This window comes from Mesoplodon mirus (genome assembly GCF_964341445.2).
Source record: "Mesoplodon mirus genome assembly, chromosome: 5".
Classification (NCBI taxonomy): domain Eukaryota; kingdom Metazoa; phylum Chordata; class Mammalia; order Artiodactyla; family Ziphiidae; genus Mesoplodon; species Mesoplodon mirus.
Genome location: NC_138980.1, coordinates 40,426,835 through 40,448,914, shown reverse-complemented (window position 1 = coordinate 40,448,914; position 22,080 = coordinate 40,426,835). Strand labels below are relative to the sequence as shown.

The 22,080-nt window shown below is 56.4% G+C and overlaps 2 protein-coding genes across 3 annotated transcripts in view; one reads left to right on the top strand and one right to left on the bottom strand.

Annotated features, from left to right (window-relative positions):
* PRKCSH (PRKCSH beta subunit of glucosidase II) overlaps positions 1-22,080 on the bottom strand; it is a 124,243-nt gene that overhangs the window by 94,843 nt on the left and 7,320 nt on the right. Inside the window, exons 8-18 of one of the 2 annotated variants that reach the window (XM_082622128.1) lie at positions 20,289-20,373; positions 19,305-19,383; positions 18,491-18,577; positions 18,031-18,216; positions 17,857-17,953; positions 17,325-17,394; positions 16,963-17,052; positions 16,699-16,773; positions 16,512-16,611; positions 16,243-16,426; positions 15,786-16,116 (exon numbers count right to left, since the gene is read on the bottom strand). In XM_082622128.1, the coding sequence (XP_082478254.1) occupies positions 16,280-16,426; positions 16,512-16,611; positions 16,699-16,773; positions 16,963-17,052; positions 17,325-17,394; positions 17,857-17,953; positions 18,031-18,216; positions 18,491-18,577; positions 19,305-19,383; positions 20,289-20,373 (1,016 nt within the window). In that variant the 3' untranslated portion in view covers positions 15,786-16,116; positions 16,243-16,279. Of the gene's footprint in view, positions 1-15,785; positions 16,117-16,242; positions 16,427-16,511; positions 16,612-16,698; positions 16,774-16,962; positions 17,053-17,324; positions 17,395-17,856; positions 17,954-18,030; positions 18,217-18,490; positions 18,578-19,304; positions 19,384-20,288; positions 20,374-22,080 lie in introns of those variants that run through there. The other variant, XM_082622129.1, reaches the window with a different exon arrangement.
* On the top strand, positions 4,494-12,073 carry ELAVL3 (ELAV like RNA binding protein 3; the record flags this gene model as incomplete). The annotated part of the gene is made up of 6 exons (XM_082622976.1): positions 4,494-4,698; positions 4,985-5,088; positions 8,645-8,798; positions 8,963-9,188; positions 9,942-9,980; positions 11,722-12,073. The coding sequence occupies 6 exons, from the start codon at positions 4,494-4,496 to the stop codon at positions 12,071-12,073; spliced, it is 1,080 nt and encodes a 359-aa protein (XP_082479102.1).

Genomic DNA, 22,080 nt, shown 5'->3' with positions numbered 1-22,080 from the left:
GCCTGGCACATAGTAGGGCTTCCAAAGCTGGGATCTGATGTGTCCTAAAATAGTGGCTTATGTACTGCTGATTGCTTTGGGGGCTCCCATAATAGACATTATCAACAAATCACAGAATTCTAGCTCACTGAGCCCAGACAGGAATTCAGACTCCATCTCCCCATACATGGGGGACCTCTGTGCCATATCTTTAGTAGTGGGACAGAGACCTAGAGAGGCAACATGAGTGTCAGAGGATACACAGGAGGGTGGAGCCAGCAGCTGGCATATGGTGGCACCTGGTAAATATTTGTTGAGTTGAATGAGCAGACTCGGCCAACAAAGTGGGTTTATTTTTGTTTGCTTGTTTATTCTTTTTGGTTTATTTATTTTTAAATTTATTTATTTATTTATCTTTGGCTGCGCTGGGTCTCCATTGCTGTGCGCGGGCTTTCTCTAGTTGCAGCGAGCAGGGGCTACTCTTCGTTGCAGTGCGCGGGCTTCTCATTGCAGTGGCTTCTCTTGTTGCAGAGCATGGGCTCTAGGTGCACGGGCTTCAGTAGTTGTGGCGCACGGGCTTCGTTGCTCCGCGGCATGAGGGATCTTCCCGGACCAGGGCTCGAACCCATGTCCCCTGCATTGGCAGGCGGATTCTTAACCACCGCGCCACCAGGGAAGCCCCCAAAGTGGGTTTAAATGTAGTGTTGCCTGGGGCTTGGCATAGAGTGGGTGCCCAGCTTTGCTTTGCTTTGTTATTATTATTATTATTATTTTTAATTGGCCTTTTCATTGAGAGTGGGCTCTAGAGTCTAAACCCTGAATTGGAATTCTTGGTCCACTTTTTACATGCTACCCAAACTTGTGCAAATCCCTCCTCCTTCAATGAGACTCAGTTTTCTCATCTGTTAAATAAGAAGAGTCCCATAACATTCAATTTTGGGAGAACTGCCTGGAAATTTTCACATAAAGAATTTTGGCTGGCACACAGCAGGCCCTCAATACATGGCCATGTTGTTCGTAAAGTATTAATGTTACAAGACCAGGATGCAGATGTATGGAGGGTACATTACTGCTATATTTCAGGCGCCTGTGGCAGATATTGCTAATCAACCCAGTTTGTGTTCCTGGTGAGCCTGGATGTGGCTTCAGAATAATCCTCCAGGGAATTCCCCCTGTGGTCCAGAGGTGAGGATTCCGCACTCTCACTGCAGAGGGCCTGAGTTCAATCCCTGGTCTGGGAACTAAGATCCCATAAGCCACATGGCGTGGCCAAAAATGGAAGAAAAAAAGAAGAAGAAGAAGAAGAATCCTCCAGGCAGCTCCCCCAGACAGCCACTCCCAGCCAAATGGAGCTGCAGGGGAATTGACCCTCTGTACTATCCTTTAAATAAGAATAAATGACAAGGAAACAGAAGCCCAAAGAAGAGCTAAGATTGTCGCTGAAGACATACAGCTATGTGGTGGCAGAGCTGCCCCCAATGTATTGGCCAGTCATTAAAAACGGCTCTGAAGTCCAACATATGAAGGTTTGAAATCAATTTCCCCATTTATTTCACCCAACGTCTCTGAGTTATTTCCCTGGTACCTGACACGGTAGGTGTCAATGGAGCAGGATAATTATTAATAGCAGCATTATGATGCCGGGCTTGTCTTGTGGACAAGACAAGCCTGCTTCCACTTCCCATGACTGCCTGTGTCAGACATAGCTAACTGATCCCAGAATGCTTTCCAGCTGCACCCACAATTGACTTTAGATGGGTCTCTGGTCACTATGCTGGTGATTTGGTGTTTTCAACAAAGTGACGCAGAGGTCGTAGCATAAAGACCGTTAAGTAGCATACCTGAGGACACACAGCTGGGAAGTGTTAGAGCCAGCACTAGTCTTGGTTGGCAGTGGAAGTTGGAAATACAGATGCCCAATCAGAAAAGCTCATGTGCAAATCCCTGTTTCACCATTTATGGGCTGCATGATCTTTGGTAATTTTTCAAACATCTCTGAACCTCACTTTCCTTGTCTGTTGTCTTACTCAGCTCAGGCTGACCAAAACACCATAAACTGGGTAGCTTAAACAACAGACACGTATTTCTCATAGCTCTGGAGGCTGAGAAGTCCAAGATCAAGGTGTGGGCTGATTCGGCTCCTGGTGAGGGCCGGCTTCCTGGTTTGTAGACAGCTGTGTTATCACTGTCTTCATATGGTGGAGAGAGAGAGATCTTCTCTCTCTCGTCCCTTTTTATAAGGCTCCACCCTCATGACCTAATAACCTTCCAAAGGCCCCACCTCCAAATACCACTGCACTGGAGAGCAGGGTTTCAAGATATGAATTTGGAGGGGCACAAGCATTTAGTCCATGGCATCTCTTAAGCAGGGGTAAAAACCCTCCTTCTTTCAGAGTGGTGAAAAAGAAAAGAAACATTCCCTGTAGAGGGCCTTGCACTGTGCGTGGCACATAGTATGCGCAATATTTGGGAACAATTATGGTATTGAATTTTGGGGCAGGGATGGCTGAGATGATGTGTACCTGCTGGCTCTTTCTAATTCTGTGGCCACAACAGATATTGCTAATCAATCACAGTCATCTTTCCTGCTGAAACTGAATATAGCTTTAAATCCTTCTTAATTCATCCGTCTAGGAAGACTCTACCAATCTATTTGGGTTTCTAGGTAAGGGCAACCTATTCACCAACTGTGACATAGGAGAAGACCTAAGGAAATGCTGGCTACTTTCCCTTCCCATGCCCATGACAGACAATACCAATCAATCCCAGCCCTCTTTCATTCTGAGCCCAGATATGGCTTTAAAATTCTTCTCTACATGGCCCTTAAGATAGCCATTACTAATTGTTTTGAATTTTCGGCAAAGTGAACCAGAGGCCCCAGGAGGATAAGGAGCATATCCAAGGACACACAGCGAAGAGTTATCAGAGCTGGTACCTGCCTGGTTGACTGTCATAGAGAATGGTAGAGTGGTCTTCAGGTCTAGACAGGTCTGCATTTGCATTCCAGTGCCACCACTGATATGCTGTGTGACTTCAACAAGTTCCTTAACATCTTGGAGCCTCAAATTCCTTATTTGTCATAGCATGATAAACTTCTACCTGAGCCTCTGTGTGAATTAAGTTTTAAAAAAGCATATCTTCCTGAATATAGAGGTTAAAAATCCTAAACAAAGAACCATAAAAAATTTGGCAAATCAAACAATGTATATAAACAAAACTGCAACATGACCAAGTTGAGTTTAGCTTAGGAAAGTTGACTTAATATTGGAAAATCAATTAGTGTAATTTATTACATTAACATATTAAAGCAGGCTTCCCCGGTGGTGCAGTGGTTAAGAATCCGCCTGCCAATGCAGGGGACACAGGTTTGATCCCTGATCCGGGAAGATCCCACATGCTGCGGAGCAACTAAGCCCATGCTCCACAACTACTGAGCCTGTGCTCTAGAGTCCTCAAGCCACAGCTACTGAGCCCGCATGCTGCAACTACTGAAGCCGCGTGCCTAGAGCCCGTGCTCCACGACAAGAGAAGCCACCACAATAAGAAGCCCGCGCACCGCAACCAAGAGTAGCCCCTGCTCGCCACAACTAGAGAACGCCGCACACAGCAACGAAGACCCAACACAGCCATAAATAAATTAATTAATTAATTTTAAAAAATAAAAATAAAAAGCCCTCTTCCCTATCTGTTAAAAAATATTGAAGCAAAAAATCATCTCAATAGATGCAGAAAAAGATATTCAATAAAATTCAATATCCACTCCTTAAAAAAATATCTTGTTAAGACACTAGGAATAAAATTAAACATTCTTAACTTGATAAAGGCCATCTGCCAAAAAACCTATAGTAAAGATCATATTTAGCTGTGAAATGTTTAAAGCACTTCCTTTAATGTTAAGAATAAAGAAGCCAATGTCACAATGTAGCTCCTGCAATAAGACAAGAAAAATAAATAACAGGTATAGATTGGAGATAAAGAAATAAAACTGTCATTATATTTGCAGGTGTTATTATGATATACATAAAAAACCCAAAATGGCTCAGTGGAAAACCTGTGGGGGTAAATTATGCATGAAGCAAAAGAAATATTAACACATTTGGGATAGGAATTACATTTGGTGGGAAGAGTGAAGTACATGGTCAGAGATGGGATTATGAGGGCTTCAAAGCTAATAAAAATGTTGGAATTCTTATTCTGAATACAAAGGATTAATTTCATTATTCTAAAAATGCAGACTGGCTTTAGATAAACAGGCAAGCCTACGTGCAAATGGGCATACATGGCATTAATATATGGACTTTTTCAGAGTAAAATCACCTGTAAAGTATTTTGCCCAGTGCTCAAGAAGTGGAAGGGGCTATAAGAATAATACCTTATCCCCTCTGTATGTTCAAGCCTATGCAGACCTGATTGATCTGTCACCACCAAGCCCCTCCTCACTCCCACTGGTCCCTGGTGTGGGAACTGGGCCATGAGTGGGTGCGGCCTGTTGTTTCCAGCAGATACTCGGGGCCATGGAGTCTCAGGTGGCGGGGGGCCCGGCTGGCCCGGCCCTGCCCAACGGGCCACTCCTTGGTACAAACGGAGCCAGTGATGACAGCAAGACCAACCTCATCGTCAACTACCTGCCCCAGAACATGACCCAGGATGAGTTCAAAAGTCTCTTCGGCAGCATTGGTGACATTGAGTCCTGCAAGTTGGTTCGGGACAAGATCACAGGTGTGGCTGCTGGCAGGTGGGGGGTGGGGATAGGGGACAGAGGTGGTAGCCTCAGGTGTACAGGTGTGGTGTAGAGACAGGTGTGACCCCAGGTGGGAGGTGATGGGAGCAGGTGGGACCCTGGGGGGGTCTAAGCTGTCCTCGGGATATGGTAGTGCTCTGGGGGAACAAATAAGGGTCGAATCTTGGTTCTCATAACCTTGAGGGGGGTGGTCAGTCTCTCAGGCCTGGGTCTCGGAGGACACTGGCAGGTCCAGGGAGGTCATTGTCCTGGTCCTGCCTGCAGGGCAGAGCCTCGGCTACGGGTTTGTGAACTACTCTGACCCCAACGATGCAGACAAAGCCATCAACACCCTCAACGGCCTCAAACTGCAGACGAAGACCATCAAGGTCAGCGCCCTCGTTCCCCACTGCCACCCATCCCTGTGACTTCCCATCTTGGCTGTGCCCATTTCCTCTTTATTACCACCCACCTGGACTGACCCTTTCACGGCCACCCAGTCCCCCACGACCATACCCTCCCCATACATCCATTCCCCCCACTGCTGCCCATCCTCCCCCATGGCTCATCCCCTAAGGGGTTCAAATCAATCCCCAAAGGCTTTCTGGCTGGGGCCCTGGGGCCAATGGCTCTGCCTCTCTGAACCTCAGTTTCCTCTCTTGTCAATGGCGAGATGATCAGCCCCACATTCTCCGGCAACTCAAGGATTCAGCCAGGCCCTGGAGGTACCCACCCCCTCAGCAGTAGGAGAGAGTGACCAGGGTCTGGTGGGCAGCCCTCTCCTTGCCTTTGTCATGGAAATGGGGGAGAGGTGGGGGCCCATCTGCCATCTGGAGCCTAACTAGGGTCTGGGAGGGTGGGATTAGGGGTGGGCCCTTCCCCCACCTTTGTACAATGCCCCTCGCCCCATGACCTCCCCTCTCAGCAGCTGCAGCTGGGACCCTGCGAGCCCAGGTTCCCGGGAGGCCGTGGGGGGGTGCAGGGAATCACCATGGAAACCCCCTCTCTAGGTTTGCCTGTGGGTGTCTGGGCTCCGCCCCACAAATCTGCTCCTGAACCCTGGGGAAGGCTGGGCTGGGGAGGACGCCCATCTGGCCCCCAGTTCGCTATGGGAACAGAGGTGCCGGAATCTCTTCCTGTCCCTGGTGTGGAGGCTGACAAGGGCCTGATGGGTCCCTCCATGGCCAAGTAGACCCAGAAGCCCCCAGGTTGTGAGAGTGGACCCTAGTGATGCACTGTATGACCCAGAGGGCCACTGTGTGCGTGTGATGTGGTGCGTGTGTTGGGGGGGGGACCCTGAGCTATAAGACGTGGTGTTTGTGGGACCCCGTGGCTATGTGAGTGGCTGTTATCATGTGGGTCTGGCTGTTATAGACGAGGGTGTGTCACCTTGTGTCTGTGAGACGTGGTGTTTATTTGACAGGTGTTTGTGATGCACTGCGACTCCAGCTGTGACCTGGTGGGGCTGCATGGGTGTGTCTGGCTGTGACAGGGTGTTTGTGTGTTACGGTGAAGTTGTGTGGGTGTGTCTACTTGTGCCCCATTCAGGATGGAATGTGTGTGTGACACTGAGGGCTTGTGTGGTGGTGTGACAGGTGTGTGGTTCTGCAACTCTTACTGCAATTATCCCAGACCCCCAGAGTCACCGTGAATGTGGTGGTGGCCTTGTGTCACCCTCCTGCTGATGTAGTCACCATAGCTGTGCAGTGAATACCACAGCGTGGCCCTCTGTGTGTGTGTATGTGCGTGCGTGTGCATCTGCCTGGCTGGCTGTGGTGTGTGGTTGGTCCTGACTACATGTTCCAGCAGATTCTGCCCAAAATAGTTCCAGCCACTCATCGTGTGCCAGGCCCCATCCTAGTGAGGGTGTGTGGGAGGAGCCCATACCAGGTGAGGGACCTGGGTCAGCCCATGTCATGGAAGGATGGGAAAGGCCCCTGAACACTTACTCTGTGCCTCAGATGACCCCTGACCCCAAAACCCAGCCAGGAGCTGAGACTCCCCTCCCCTGTCCCCCAGCTCCAATCCATCAACAAGTCCTCACCCCTCAAAACTCACAGCCCCACGGGGTAGGGGAGAGTGGAAACCATCAAATGCATGGCCATGAGTTTTAATTATTATTACAGAAATAATAGCAGCTGTGGTGTTTGTCGTTTTTTCTGGAGGACCCCAGGTGTGCACAATTGCGTCAATTAGAATCCCCCTGCCCCCACCCCATGAACACCCTCACCCCCATCCGCCCTTGGCCCAATTTATTCATTTTGTTCATTTTTTAATTAGCTATTTCTAATGAAGTAATATGCCCTCACAACTCACCACCCCAAAGAAAAGCCAGGCCCTTTACAATGACCCCCATCTACCCAGAGGTTAATTTAGAAGAAACAGAAAATAGACATCAGCAGAAATAAGGGGGAACGGAGCTTATCCCACCTCGCCTCCCCCACCAGCTCTGGGTCACCCTGTTAGCGTTTAGGGGTGGGCCCTCCAGACCATGTTTCCAGGACATTGATAAACACACAATGAGATGGGGTCACACAATACTCGCTGCTCTGTAAATGGACTTTTCTTTCCCCCACTTTACAATACTCACCACTGTTTCGGGGAAATAAATATACACGTCCACCATTTTTTAAACAGCTGCAGAGAGTTTCATTGTTGGGCTGGACCATAATTAATGACATGAATCGAAGGATCGTACTGAAACGTGTCTAATTCACAGCTGAGAGAAGGGCTTTGACAGAGAGTAACAGCGATAAGGGTGGAGAACCAAATTCAGATGGGAAAGGACAGGAAGGATATTTCAACTGAGACCTGGAGAAGAAAAACAAGGAAGAGAGTTGCAAGCACAGCGAACAGCAAATGCAAAGGCCCTGAGGGTGAAGCACACCTAGTGTGTTTGGGGAATGTGGAGGAGGCCCGTGTGCCTGGAATAGAGATGTGGAGGGGGGACAGTGGGCAGAGATGAGGGTAGGGGGGTTAATGGGGCAGGTCGTGAAGGGCCTTGTGGCCCTGGGAAGCACTTTAACTCAGGAAGGTGGGAGTCACGGAGAGTTCTAAGCAGAGGGGGGATGTGACCTGGCTCAGATGCTCACAGGTGCCCCCTGGCTGCTGTGGGGGGGAACAGCCTGTGGGGGGCGAGGGTGGAGCAGGGAACCAGGGCAGAGACTGACTGCTGCACTGGTCTGGGTGAGCAATGGTAGGGCAGTGGAAATGGGGAGAAGTGTGTGAATTCTATCCAGATGATAATGAGGAAGGTGGAGCTGACAGGATGGATGGTGGTTGGATGCGGGTGTGACAGACAGGCATTGAGGACAACCCGAGGCTGGGGACCTGAGCACCCAGGAGGACAGAACTGTCATTACTGAGTTAGGGCAAGTCAGGGGTGCTGAGTGTGATCCCCCATGAGGCCTCCTCGTGGGGTACCTGAAGGCAGGTGTCAACGCAGGTGTGCAGCTCAGGGGCCAGGCCCATGCTGGGCTCGGACATTTGGGAGTTGTCAGGGTTGAGCTGGGCGCTAAAGATCTGAGGGGCTCAGTGTAGTCCGGAAGAGAAGGGACCAGCATCCCAGGTCCACTTTCCAAGGGTGTGGGACGTGTCAATGTTGATGGAATATCCAGCCTGAGAACATGAGCTAGAGATGTGAGGGTCCCTGAGGCCCTCAGGGAGACATGTGACCCCAAGGGCGCAGCTCCGTTGACCTCCTCGGATGACAGGTCCCTCTCACCGCTCTACGCGGGCAGGGCCACGCTGTCTTGGTCACAGCCACATCCCCTCCCCCAAGCCCTGGTTGACCCCACCCACCACCCATGGTGACTACTCGCGGTATTTGTTGAATAAACGGATGAGGGATTTCTGTTGCTCAGTGGCGGCTTGAATGTGGCCTTCTCCCTCCCCATTTGAAATGGGTCTTGCCCTCACCCCTGTCCGCCTGACCCCCTCCCCCAGGTGTCCTATGCCAGACCCAGCTCCGCCTCCATCCGGGATGCGAACCTGTACGTCAGCGGGCTCCCCAAGACCATGAGCCAGAAAGAGATGGAGCAGCTCTTCTCCCAGTACGGCCGCATCATCACTTCTCGCATCCTGGTGGACCAGGTCACAGGTCAGGCTGCCGGGGAGAGTGCACGTGGCGGGTGGGGGGGGGGCGGTCACTGGGCTAAGGCACCCAGGTGGGACCAGAGTGGAGAAACCGGAAATAGCAGCGAGGAGGGGGGAGGGGTCACGCAGGAGGGGGCGGGTCCCCATGACGCCCTCGCGCCACCGCAGGTGTCTCTCGGGGTGTGGGATTCATCCGCTTTGACAAGAGGATCGAGGCTGAGGAGGCTATCAAAGGACTGAACGGGCAGAAGCCGCTGGGTGCGGCCGAGCCCATCACGGTCAAGTTTGCCAACAACCCGAGTCAGAAGACCGGGCAGGCCCTGCTCACTCACCTCTACCAGTCCTCCGCCAGGCGTTACGCAGGCCCCCTGCACCATCAGACACAGCGCTTCCGGTGAGCCCCCTGCCGCTCCCTGCCCCCTAGACGTCCCAGACCCCCAGGGCCGGGTGCCCTAGGCTTGCAGGTGCCCTCGCCGAACCCCATTCCTGCAGGGCGGAGAGAAACCAGGGCGAAAGGGGAAACGGGGGGGTCTGTCAGGTGCTGAGGCCAGACCCTTGTATACAGCAGGCGCTCAATGTGTGCAGGCCACTAAGAGTGGCATTATTGGCGTCAGTAGTTTTAGAATCACCTGACCAGGCCCAACTCTGACTGCCAAGCCACCCCCTCCCCCAACCCCGCCAAGGGCACGTGGCTTCAGCTCCCTGCTGGCCAGGCACCCTTACTTTTTCTGCGCAGCGACCCCGTGAGGACAGAACTTGTCCTCATTTTACGGACGGGGACCCTGAGGCTCAGAGAGGCATTATCACTTGCCTGGCCCAGGCACTTTGGAGAAGAGACTTCCCTTCTCGGGACCCAAGCCCCGGATTGGGGGGTGGGGGGGCAGGCGAGCAGGGCTGGGTGGCCGGGAGGGGGAGGACGAGGATGCCAGTGCAGGCTGGGCAGCAGCAGGGCAGGCAAGAGGCGGTGCCCGAGTGACCACGGTTCCGTGCCAGGCGGTGTCCAGCCTGGCGGGGAGCAGGCAGGCGGGGGGCAGGGCTGGCACTGCTGGATGGCTGGGTGGGGGCGGGGAGGGCAGGCTGGCTGCCCGGTGTCACAGCCGGGGGTGTGCCCAGAAGCCACCAGTGACCACCCCTTCTGCCTCCACAGGCTGGACAATTTGCTCAACATGGCCTACGGAGTCAAGAGGTAACAGTGCCCCCGCCCCGCTGCCCCCAGCCCCTCGCTGTCCCTCCTTGGACCCTTTTGCCCTTATGGCCCCCCTCCCCCACCTCACCCCCCAGGACCACCCCTGTCTGGGCATAGTGTGGCCATTAAGAGATCTGGGGGCTCTTGAGCCTACTAAATGCCTAGAAAGTGCTACTACAGAATCTGGATCTGGGGGGCCTGTCTGTGACCTCCTCCACCCCATTGAAAGGCAGGCAGTGTTGCCCGGGTCACAGCTGTGCCCCCACTGGGCACTGTTGATCATCTTTGCTGAGGGTCACAGAATGCCCCCTTCTGCCTCATAGCTGGGGGTGGACCTTGAGGCCCCCCCACCCGCTCCATTGTCCACATCCCTGATCCTCTGAAGGTCCCCGTGTTTATAGCATCAAGAGCTATTGAGCACATGCTGAGTGCCAGGAGCTTAGCTCTGGGCTGGGGACCCAGCGTGGCCCGGCCAGACTTGGCCCCTGGTGGAGATGGAATGATACTGAGCATGGTGCTTGGCACGGAGTGCAGGCCCACTCATTTTAAAAGGCAGTGTCTCTTATGATTATGGTTACTGTTATTACTTATTTCAGTCCACTGGGGAAGGAGACAGATGAACCGTGATCTGGGCTGTGAAGGGGGCAGGAGACGGGGTGATAAGGATCCAGCAGAGACATCACTCAGGAGACAGGGCCAGAGCAGAACTGGAGTTCCTGGCAGCAAGAACGGCTTGTGCAAAGGCCAGGAGGAGGGAGTGAGCCCAGTGATCAAATGAATGGCTCAGGAAGGCAGGGAGCCAATGCCCCTTCACTCATTTGTCCACTCCACAGACCCCGCCCCCACCCCCCGAGGGCCTACTGGTGCTGGGAGCTGTTCTGGGCCGGGACACCGAGGGAATAGAACCTTGCAGGGAAGATGGAGCTGAGAATAAATACATGATTTAAATAGAAAAAGGCCTGGGGACTTCCCGGGTGGTCCAATGGTTAAGGCTCTGAGCTTCCACTGCAGGGGGCGCGGGTTCGATCCCTGGTCAGGGAACTAAGATCCCACATGCCGCGTGGTGAGGCCAAAAAATACATACATACATACATACATACATACATACATACATAGGAAAAGGCCAGAGAGGGCCAGAGGGAGGAGGTGGCCACTTTATGAGTCAAAGGAGGCCACTCCAGGGAAGTGACAGCTGAGCTGAGACCTGAATAACGAGAGGGGGCGCTTAAAGGCCTCGCTTGCACCCTGGTTCCAGTGCTGCCCTTCCGGGTGGGCCTCCGCCTGGCAGGATGGCCAATGGAGCAAAAGGGGCAGCATTGCCAAGGACGGGATCAGGGTGGTGCCCGAGTTGGGGTGAGGGCAGGAGTTGGGTGGGAAGAGGCGTCAAGGGTAGGCTGGTGGCCAGGTGTGGGGAGGGGGTCAGAGTCAACAGGGCTGAGGACCAGGTAGGGTCCAAGGTCAGGGAGTCGGGGTGGATAGGGGCTCAGGGCAAGATCGCAGGTGAGGACCTAACGTTCAGGGAGGGTCAGAGGTCAGGACAGGGCTCCAGGTCAGGATGGAGATTGGGGGCTGGTGTATCAGAGTGGCTCAGAGTCTGGGGCTTAAGGCGGAGTCACAGATGGAGGTCACCGGGCCAAGGCAGGGGTCACATAGTCCCGAGGTCTCCTCACGGTCAGAGGTCATGACAGGGTCAGGGGGCATGCCGGGGGTAAGGGCAGAGCCCGCGTGACCCCCAAAGTAGTCCCCTGTCGCTCATCGCCAGGTTCTCACCCATCGCCATTGACGGCATGAGCGGCCTCGCGGGCGTGGGCCTGTCGGGGGGCGCGGCGGGCGCTGGCTGGTGCATCTTCGTGTACAACCTGTCTCCGGAGGCGGATGAGAGTGTGCTGTGGCAGCTGTTCGGGCCCTTCGGGGCAGTCACCAATGTCAAGGTCATCCGCGATTTTACCACCAACAAGTGCAAGGGCTTCGGCTTCGTCACCATGACCAACTATGACGAGGCGGCCATGGCCATCGCCAGCCTCAACGGCTACCGCCTGGGCGAGCGTGTGCTGCAGGTGTCCTTCAAGACCAGCAAACAGCACAAGGCCTGAGCCACCGCCGCCCTCCCCACCCTTCCCGGGCAGCAGAGACAGAGAGAGAGAGAGAGAGAGAGAGAGAGAGAGAGAGAGAGAGATTGAGAGAGAGAGAGAGACAGGGGCCCGAGAGAGACAGCGCAGGCAGACCACGGACGGCACGAGGGCCCCGTGTCCCTGCAGAAGCCACAGGGTGAGCACTCGGTGGGAGGGTCTGCAGGGAATGGGAGGGCTCCTGGGGGTCCCCCACCCCGTCCTCCTGCCCCTCCCCCCCAGGCTGGGCTGTTCACTCTCTCGTCTTGGTTTTGTTCATGGTGAAGGTTTTTGTTTCCTTTTTCGGCTAAAGTGAAAGCAGAGATGTGCCCCCAGCCCACCCTCAACCACCCTCTGTGGATGGCTTGGGGAAGGGGTGCTGGGGGTGCCCTCCCAGGCCCCCTTGCCCAGGCCTCCCCAACACCTAGGTGAGCCTGAGAGGGGGGAACAGGTTTAAAAATCCCCAAAAAAGCGAAACGTGAGAGGGGTGTGGGCATCCCTGGCCCAGAGCCCCTTGATGGAATGTGAGGGGCAGGGGGAGGGGCTGGAAACAGAAACACAATGAAAAAAGGGGGGGTGGGAGGGGAAGAAAAACTCTATTTTTGTAAAAAGGGAAAAAAGACCTCGTGGAGAATTTTTACTGGGGATTCTTGAACTTGAAAAAAAAAACACAAAAAAAGACAAAAAAAAAAAAGAAAATATTTTGGCAGGTTATGTTTACCAACTGGGGCAGGGACAGGGAGCAGGGCTTAGGAGCTGAGGGTCCACGGGGCCACACAGAGAAACACAGCCACGCAAAGACACACAGGGACACATACACACACACCCCCACAGGGATACACAGCAGCACAGACGGACCCAGAGACACGCCTCAGGAACTCCCTGGCCCAATTCAGACACATAGACAAACACATGTATAAACAACAGAAGACTGAAGTATGACGCTGTGTAAATGTGGCCATGGTGGACGTGGGCAGATGCGGCCACGGGCAGATGTGGACACTGATGAATGTGGCCGGGGACGCATGTGGACACGTGCACACGTGGACATGGGAACATTTCCACACGTGCCTGTGGCCACATGGAAGTGGAGACAGTTACATTTGGACACACAAATCTAGACACCCAGTCATGGAGAAACATAGTCACAATACCCAGAGACACACAGACATGCCCACAGCATCCCTCAGGCCCAGGCGAGAGGTCACAGCCCAGACCCCAGCCCAGTCCATAGCCCACTTCCTCCAGTGAGGCCGGCCCGCCCCTCCTCCTGGCACTCAGCCCCACTCGCCCCTGCCCCAGGTTCTCTGCAGAGCTCTCTCCTGGCTCCTCAGTGGCCCCTGCCACCCACGAATACAGGCATACACACACAGCGTCCATGCATCCAGACACACGATACCTCGTTGTCCTTTTGGCATCATGGTGGGCTGGAGGCAGCCCACCCAACGCTTGAGGCCAAAGGACCCCCATCCCTGGGGCTGAGCCTCCCTGGGCCGAGGCCCTGGCCCACGAGGCCGAGGGGGAGGCCAGGCCCTGAGCCTCTCCACTCCAGAGCCTCCCCAGCAGCAAGTGCCCCGACACTCCCCGCCAGGCCCAGGGTGGATGGGCCCAGGGGCCCAGCCCCGCATTCCCTTTCCGTCCACTCGTCACCCCCTTTCAGTTTGTTGGGTTTTTCCGTCTTTCCAGATCAGTGAGGGCAGTGGACGCAGCCCCTATCCCAAGCCCCGGTCTTGGCTTCTGTCTGGACTTTCCATCCCCCTAGTTTTCACTCTTTGTAAAAAACAAACAAAAAATCCAACAGAAGCCAAAAGCCGGAGCCCCCTGGGAGCCCTTGAAGCCCCCATCCCCCGCAGAGGGCCCAGTCAGAACTGAGAATGGCGAACCCCGATTTTAGCCTCAGTGCCCTTTCTGTGGTGTCCCTGCGTTTGGTGTCTGGCCATGGCCCCATCTGACTGCCCAGCTCTCTCTCCCCCACCCCTCCCGGTGTTGTTATTAAACGTCTGTGGAGCTTCTGCTGCAAGGAACAAAAAGAAAAAAAAAAAATCAAAAAAGCGACAAAAAAACACAAACAGAAGAGAAAAAAAAGCGACAAAAAAAGGAAGAGAAAACAAAACAAAACAAAACCACACACACAGAAGAGATTTAAAAAAAAAAAAAAAGGAAAAAAAAAAAACAGACATAAACTGGCACCAGTTAACTTTCTTGTACTTTTTTGCCGAATTGAGCTTCTTGTAGTTTTAACTTATTGCTATGTTAACTATTTATCCTCCTTGTTGCCCTGTAAGGACATTTGTGTATATTTCTGTTCCTTCATCCAGTTTGCAAGTTTAAAGGAACCACGATGTTCTCTTTGTTTCTTTAAGTTTTGCCGAGACGTGGTTATGCCTAATTTATTTATAAAAGGGGAAGTGGAATCATTAAAGTAATAATAATTATTAATAACAGTAATGGTAGCCGAGCGGCGCCCTGGGGGACCTTTGCTCTGCAGGGCGGTCCCCACGGCCAGCGACGTCCGGGGTCTTAATGGGATTATTTTTGCTCGTCTTGAGAATTTTTTCAGTCCTATTTAGCTGGTGAAACCCTAGCTTGTTCTTGATACACAAACCTATTTATTCTTGTGGTTTTTAAGTCCTCCCCAACCTCCTCGCTCCCCTCCAGCAGGGCAGGCCCCACAGCGGGTCCATCCCTCTCCCTCTGTTTTCTTGGGGCTTTCTCCCCTCTGCACTCCGCGCGCGGTGACACGTGTCCACACGTGGGCAGCGTGGCGGAGGCATCTGTGAGCAATAAGGGCTGGGTTTGTCCCTCACCCTGGGGGGGGCCGGGCTCTGGAGAGGGGGCACCTCCCCACACCCCCTCACAGAGGCCTGAGCCCCTGCCACCCCCAAGACTGGGAAGGGACTCCTTTTTCTAAAACACAGAATCCAGCCCAGCCAGCCAGGCCCCCTTCCTGGAGGCCAGCCCTTCACCCCAGGGGAGGGGGCCTGGGGTCTTCCACATCCCTGGGAGGCAGGGGCAGGGCCCATGGGGAAGGGGCTCAGCCCCTCCAGCCCTCCCTTCATCCTGTTATTTATTTGGATGGTTTCAAATCAAGACAGAGTCCATGTTGGAGGTGATAAAGAACTGTTTAAAAAAAAAAAAAAGACAAAAAAAAAAAAAAAACCAAACCCAAAACCCAACAACAAGAACACTTTGCGTTGAGTTTAGACACTATTTATTACCGGGATTACAGGCCTGGCCGCGGTAACAGACTTTTACATGGAATTGTTTAATTATTTGTACTTTTCATGCCAGAAAATAAAAGTTCAGAATCTTATGGCCTCAGATATATGTACAACGGCGTGCGGGGAGTGTTGGAGCACGTGTCAACAGCCCCGCTGTGTGGCTGAGTGCAAGCTGCTGTCCCTCTCTGGGCCTGAATCTCACCTGGAGCCTCTTGGCCTTCCCACAGCACTCCTGTGATTAGCGGGTGGGAGACAAGTCCAGGCGGAAACCCAGACAGAAGTGGCCCAGGGGCCGTCTGTCCTGTGGCACCAGGCTGTGCTGTCCACGGGGCATCTCAGGTGAGACCCCCAACTGTGGAGCCAGCCTGATGGGGAAGGAGGCCCGCACAGGATCTGCACAGCTGCTTCCCCTGCATTTAGCCCTCTCGCACCCCTGGCTGATTCCACACCCGAGCAAAGACAGACAGACAGATGAGTTGGGGAGATCACGTTTATTGTTTGGAGGTCACAGGTCAAGTCACTCTTCTGCAGCAGGAGGGGAGGCAGATGCCCTGGGTGGGGGACGGTGGTGGGGGGGGCCACCAGGGCAGGGGTCCAAGGAGGGCAGGCTCCTTTATGCCACCTGTGGAGGCACCTGGGGCCGGGACCGTGGCTCTGCCCCGCCTGCCCCCAGAGCAGGGCATGGAGCCCCACCCGGTTCCTGTCCGCTGGGGAGGGCAAGGAGACCCAGAGGGGCAAGCCTTGGTCTACAGAGACTGAGGGGCAGGCGGGCAGCACCGCTGGGGGCTGGTTCCACATCTTGAGGTTCTGGGGCCACAGAGAAACCAAATGAGACACGGACGGAGGGAGATGGGTGGGGGGAGCATCAACGCGACCTAGGCCACCCCCTGTATCCCCTAGCCGAGGCGGTTGGGGTCTCACCTCCCCACCCACCTCTGGGCCGGGCTGGGCCGGGCGGGGCAGGGCAGGGCTAGAGCTCATCGTGGTTGCCCTCGGCGGGCAGCTCCGGTGGTGGCTCTGGGCAGGCGGCCGGTGTCATCAGCTCCATGAGGTACTCGCAGCGGCTGGGCTCCGTGGTGCTTGTCACCACTGTCTCCTTCCCACACAGCAGGCGCACCTGGAGCGGGTGGCGGGCAGGCGGGGCTCAGGCAGGCTCGGCGGGCCTGGGTCCCCCGTACTGGCCCCACCCACCGGGCACTCACAGTGGTGGAGCGGTTGGGACCCTGCCAGCAGCCTGTGCCCTGCTCATACTTCATGGCGCTGAACTTGTCGTGGTCGGGGCCAGCCCACGAGCCCCAGGTGCTGCGGGAGAGTGGGGTGCTGAAGGGGGCCGGCCGGGCGGCTGGGGGGACCAGGGGCTGAGGGGGGGCCCAGCCTGAGCCCACTCACCCGAGGCTGGTGGGGGAGCCTCCGAGTTTGGGTTTCTGCGAGACGAGCTTGAAGGGGCAGAGCCGGTAGACGTACCTGTCATGGGATGGGGTGCGTGGGTAGGGGGGACCCGGGCCCCAACCTCCATGACATCCCCCCTGCAGGGGGCACGCAGGTACCTCAAACTCCAGTGACTGCTTCTAAGCACCACCCCCACTCCCCCCATCCTTGCTCAGGCCCAGGGCCTCCCAGCCCACCCACCCCGCCCGTCCGTGGGGGACGCACTCGTTGGTGGTGAGCTCGTAGCACTGGCTGTACAGGTAGGCAAACGCGCCGTTGGGACCAAAATCAAAGGAAATCTCCTGCTCCAGGTTCCTAAAAGGGGAGGCCGGGAGCTTAAGCGGCAGCTGGGGCCGCCGCAGCCCGACTCGGGACAGCACAGGAAGGCCTGCTCAGTGGCAGAGGGCCTCTTGGGGGCTGAGTTCTGCTCCCCATCACCTGGGGACCCTCCCTGCAGGAGCCACTGCCACCTTGCCCGAGGTCACCCGGGCGACTCCCTATCACCACCTCCCCTGGGAAGCCCAGCAGCAGGCAGCTGTGGGGCCGGTGCAGATGTGGCCTTGCTGCGGCCACACAGGCACCCATACCTGATGGACTCCTCCACGTCCTTCAGGGACCGCTCGGCCTCTTCAAACTTGTTGCGGGCCTCCTGGGCAGCTGGTGGGGGCAGGGAAGGAGGTCAGAGGTGCCCCTACTCCCAGCCAGGAAGAGAGGGAAGGGGACACCGCAGCCACGCCGGATTCCCCCAGCCCCCGGGCCTACTCTGGGTGAGGACTGGGCCCAGGAAGACTCTGTGGGCCTCGCCAGCCCCAGGGCAGACCCCACCCCACTGCCTGGGCTCTCGGCTCCCGAGGGAGCAGGGCCAGGGCTCCCGGGGCCCAGCGGGGTGAAACTAACAAGCAACAGCCCGTGAGGAGGCAGGAGGGCCCCTGGGGCCGGGGGAGGCGGTGCTCGCCCCCCCCCCAGGCCACAGAAGTCCCCTCCAGGCCACCCGAAGTCCCCTGGGCTTGCTCGGGGTCAGCCCCAGCCCGCCTCTGGGAGCAGGTAAGGCCTGTTTCTTGGGGCCCTGCAGGTGCAGGCCATGCAGGGGCGTTCACCCCTCCCAGGCTCCACCCTCACCATTGATGAAGGCCTGTGTCTGCTCATCGTAGGGCGGCATTTTGTCCTCCTCTGTGGGGCTGGCTGTCTGGGGGGGCACGACTGGGGATGGGGTCTCCTGGGGGGTGGGGGGGGACAGAGTCAGCGAGTGACCCCACCCTGACCCCATCACCCCTTTCTCCCCTGAACACACACCTTGGGCTGCTCCCCCTGCACCTGGGAATCCTCTTCCTCCCCCTCCTCCCCCTCCTCCTCCTCCTCTGTCTCCTCTTCTTCCTCGTCGTCCTCCTCCTCTGCGGGCTGTGAGGGCACCGGGGGCTGCTCCTCCTTGGGCTCCGTCAAGTCAGGTGCAGAAGGCGACGGCGGGTCGGTGGGCAGCACCTGGCAGACGTGTGGAGTGGTCGGTGTTGTGGACTCGGGAGTCCACCTCCCACCCCCAGGGCTTGGGTCCAGGCCTCTGTGTCTAGCACTTCCCAGGAGCCTGGCGGGAGGGAGGGACAGACAGCTGGGGGCGGGGTGGCCTCTGTGGAGGGGGTGGGGTTGCCCAGCTGGCCAGGGTGGCCTGGCGCCAGAAACGGAGGCCGTTCCTTCGTGAGGCATCAAGGGGCGGGGCGAGGGGGGGCAGGACCACATCCGTTTCCCTCCCCCCACTGACCTCGGACCGGTACTTGTCCCGGATGGCAGCCCAGATGCGGTCAGAGAAGGAAGCAGCATCTGTCTGCGTGTCTCCCCCGAGGAGGGTCTGTGTGCGTTATGTTGGGTGGTGTCAGGAGCAAGACCTCCACGTGCCCCCCTGCACCCCAGGCACTCTCGGAGGGGGTGGGGGGGCCCGCAGGCCGTGGTGCCAGGCACAGCACGCCCTGACCTCCCATGGCCAGGCCGGGGCCAGGCTGGGTGAGGCGCGGCGGCCAGAAGGGGGCAGCACAGGCCTGTGGGAAAGGAGGGGGGCCAGAGAGGTGTTGGGTGGGGACTGGAGAGACCAGGGAGGGAAACTGAGAGGCAGGGGCACCAGAGGTGCCCAGGCCCTCGGAGATAGAGGCAGAGGGGCAGGGGGGCGCAGTGGGGACCAGCAGGGCAGCAATGGACAGGGGACCAAACCAGCAAAGACAAAGAGCTACAGGCCCAGCCGTGAGGAAGGTGCATCAGGTACGTGCACTTGGCGGTGTAGGTGGGGCACGCGTATGCGGAACCTGACTCCATCCCGATCAGACACCCCTGGGCACCTGCGTGACCCCACCTGGTCCCAAAGGGCAGGGAGAAGCGGCCCTGGGTGGCTGCCCTCCTGCTCACTCACAAGGCCTGGCTGGCCGCATCAGCCATGGTGGGCACCACAGCAGCCCTGGCCTGGGGCCAGCCAGGAACCATCCATGGGAGTAGCCCACGGCCAGCCTGTCTTGGGTCCCCTGGCCCTGAGGTCACCCTGGGGCAATCCCCTCCAGGAGTCCCAAGTGAAGGGGCTGGTTGGGTACCTGGGCTTCCCCTTCTGATAATGCCCCGTCCCCATCTGTGTCCAGCTCCGGGTGGGTCTGCAGCTCGGCCACAGAGACCCTGCAGGGGCACAGGCAGAAGCCAATGGAGGGGTAAGCCCACTGGCTGCTGGCCAGCTGCCTGCCTCCCCCTGTCAGGCCCCCCCACCCCCGAGAACTTGCTTCAGGACCTTGGGGCAGGGAGGAGAGAGCAGCAGGAAGCTGAGAAAAGATGAAGTCTGGGGTTCAGCCCCCTCCGGCCCCCACCCCCCAGGAGAAGCAGCCACCCGGTCCCCACCCTCCTACCCACTCCTGAGGCTCCACAACCCTGAGGGGCTCAAGGGAGGCAAGGACACAGGGGTGGGACGAGGAGATACCTAGACAACCCTGTGTCCCCCAAGACCCAGCTTCCACTTCCTTCCACCCTTAGAGCCCAACACATCGAAACTGCCCTTGGCCTGGCGCCCTCCCCGCAGCCAAGCCCCAATACCCACAATGGCCCAGGCACCACATCCTGTCCCTCCACCCGCACCATCACCAACCAGGGTGTGGACTGCCCCTGCCCATTCTGCCCCCTTGGTCCCTCTGATGTCCCATGCCTCCCACCAGGGGGCTGCCCAGCCTCCTCGTTCCCAACAGCCCACCCTCCACCGAGCCCTTTGCCTGGGGTCAGCCGGCAAGTTCAGGGGCGCAGGGGGGATTCTGACTTTCACCAAAGTGTCCCAGGCCACAGAGTAGGCTTGTGAAAAGTAATGGGATCCCCAGCCCCCTCGAGGGCCCAGCTCCTTGAGGTGGTGGTTTCCCTCATCTCCTCCTCCGGGGTTGCTCTAGACCCATCTTATACATGAGCAAGCAGAGGCTCCTTTAGAGAGGGCTTGAGACCAGCTCAGGCCCTGGGGGCCCCAGGGCGAGGAGGTGGGTTCTGGCTGGTTTCTGAAGGCGGGGGTGGGAGGAGGGAGCCCAGGGTAGGCAGCGCCACACACTCACGCCCCGTCCATATCATCGTCCAGCTCCTGGAAGGCACTGGTCGCCAGCTCCTGCTCTCGCTGGGCCTTGGAGGCGGCCAGCTGCTCTGTGAAGGGACCAGCCCATCATGCTCTGCACCGCCTACAGTTCCCACCACCCCAAAATCTGCCCTCCCCAACGCCCCAGGGGGGCCGCTGTATGGCCAGCCCTCCACTGGGTGCTGGGGCCCTGAGTCAGGCCGCTATGGGGGTGGGTGGGAGCAAGGAGATGACAAGGGCTGGCCGGTGCAGGGGCAAGGGGGCCAAGGAGGTAGGAAGCGCCAGATTGGGGAGAGATCCTGAGGGGCTCTGCAGATGGTCTGAATGATCGGTGGCTGTGAGGGGCAGGTGGGGGACCATGCACTAGGTTTGCCATGTCCGGGAGGCCCCCGCGGGAAGAGGCCAAGCAGGAAAAAGGTCAGGGGACGGAGACTGGGGTTGGGGGGCAGCCAGGCGAGGGAGATGTCTTGGGGGTCCAGGGCAGTGTCTCGGGAGAGGGGAGAGGCCACCTGCACGGAAAAGGGGAACTGGGAGTGGCCAGTGGACACAGGGCCTCAGCCCCATATCTGCTCTGATGGTCCCTCCTCTGCCTGTCTGTCTCATCACTAGCTGGCTCAGGTGGGGTTCAGGAAAGCAGCCACAAGGGCAGCTCCATTATGAAGCTCAGCCCTCTACATCAGGACAAGTGGCCTGTGTCCCAGGAGACCCCACGACACCCCAGCAGACTCAGCCGACACCATCCTCACAGATGAGGGCCTGAGGCTCAGGTGGATGAAGGGACCTGCCCGTGGTCACCCAGCCGGCGAGGGGCAGAGCCGGGGGCCCAAGCCAGGCCGTCTGCCTCCAGAGCCCGTGCTCATCCCCACCACCCTCTGGGAATCCGGGTCAAACCCTGGCATGTCACCCTTGAACCTGAGTCGGCAACTCCATGCTGAGAACTTGAGCTAAGGGAAACGGGGCACAAGTACGCCCAGCCTTGTGTAAAAGGACGCTCGCCGTGGTGCAAAACAATGGAAACAGAAGCAAAAAGAAGACAAGAGTGAATTCACTTTCTTTTCTTTTCTTTTTTTTTTTTTGGCCGCTCTGCAGCATGCGGGATCTTAGTTCCCCAACCAGGGATCGAACCCACGACCCCCTACAGTGGAAGCGCAGTTTTAACCACTGGACCACCAGGGAAGTCCCTGAATTCACTTTCTAACACATGGCCCAGCAAGAAAACACCAGGAACCTGGCACCAAAGATGAATGATAAGAAAACACCGGCAACTTCAGTCACAAAGGGCCAACGCCCTAATACACAACAGGCGTTTACAAACGATGAAGACCAGCACTGCAAACCTGATAGAAAAAAATGGCACCTGGATTAAATAAATCCTGCCAGGGTCATACACCGGAATAGACACAACTGTTAAAAGGAAGTAGGGTCCAGACACAAGGCTACAATGTGGATGACCCTTGACAACACGATGCTCGAGGAAAGCAGTCAGTCACAATGGGCACGTGCTGCCTGGTTTTGTTGATAAGAAATGTCCAGAACTGGCAAATCCATAGAAACAGAAAGCAGATGAGTAGTTGCCAGGGGCTGGGGGGTGGGCGGATGGGGAGGGACTGCTTGATGGGCATGGGATTCCCTTTTGGGGTGATGGGAATGTTCTGGAACTAGATAGCAGAGATGGTTGCACACTGTGCATGTACTTGATGCCACTGAACAGTACTCTTCAAATTCGTTGAAATGGTAAATTGTACATTTTGTGGATTTTACCACAATAAAAAAAA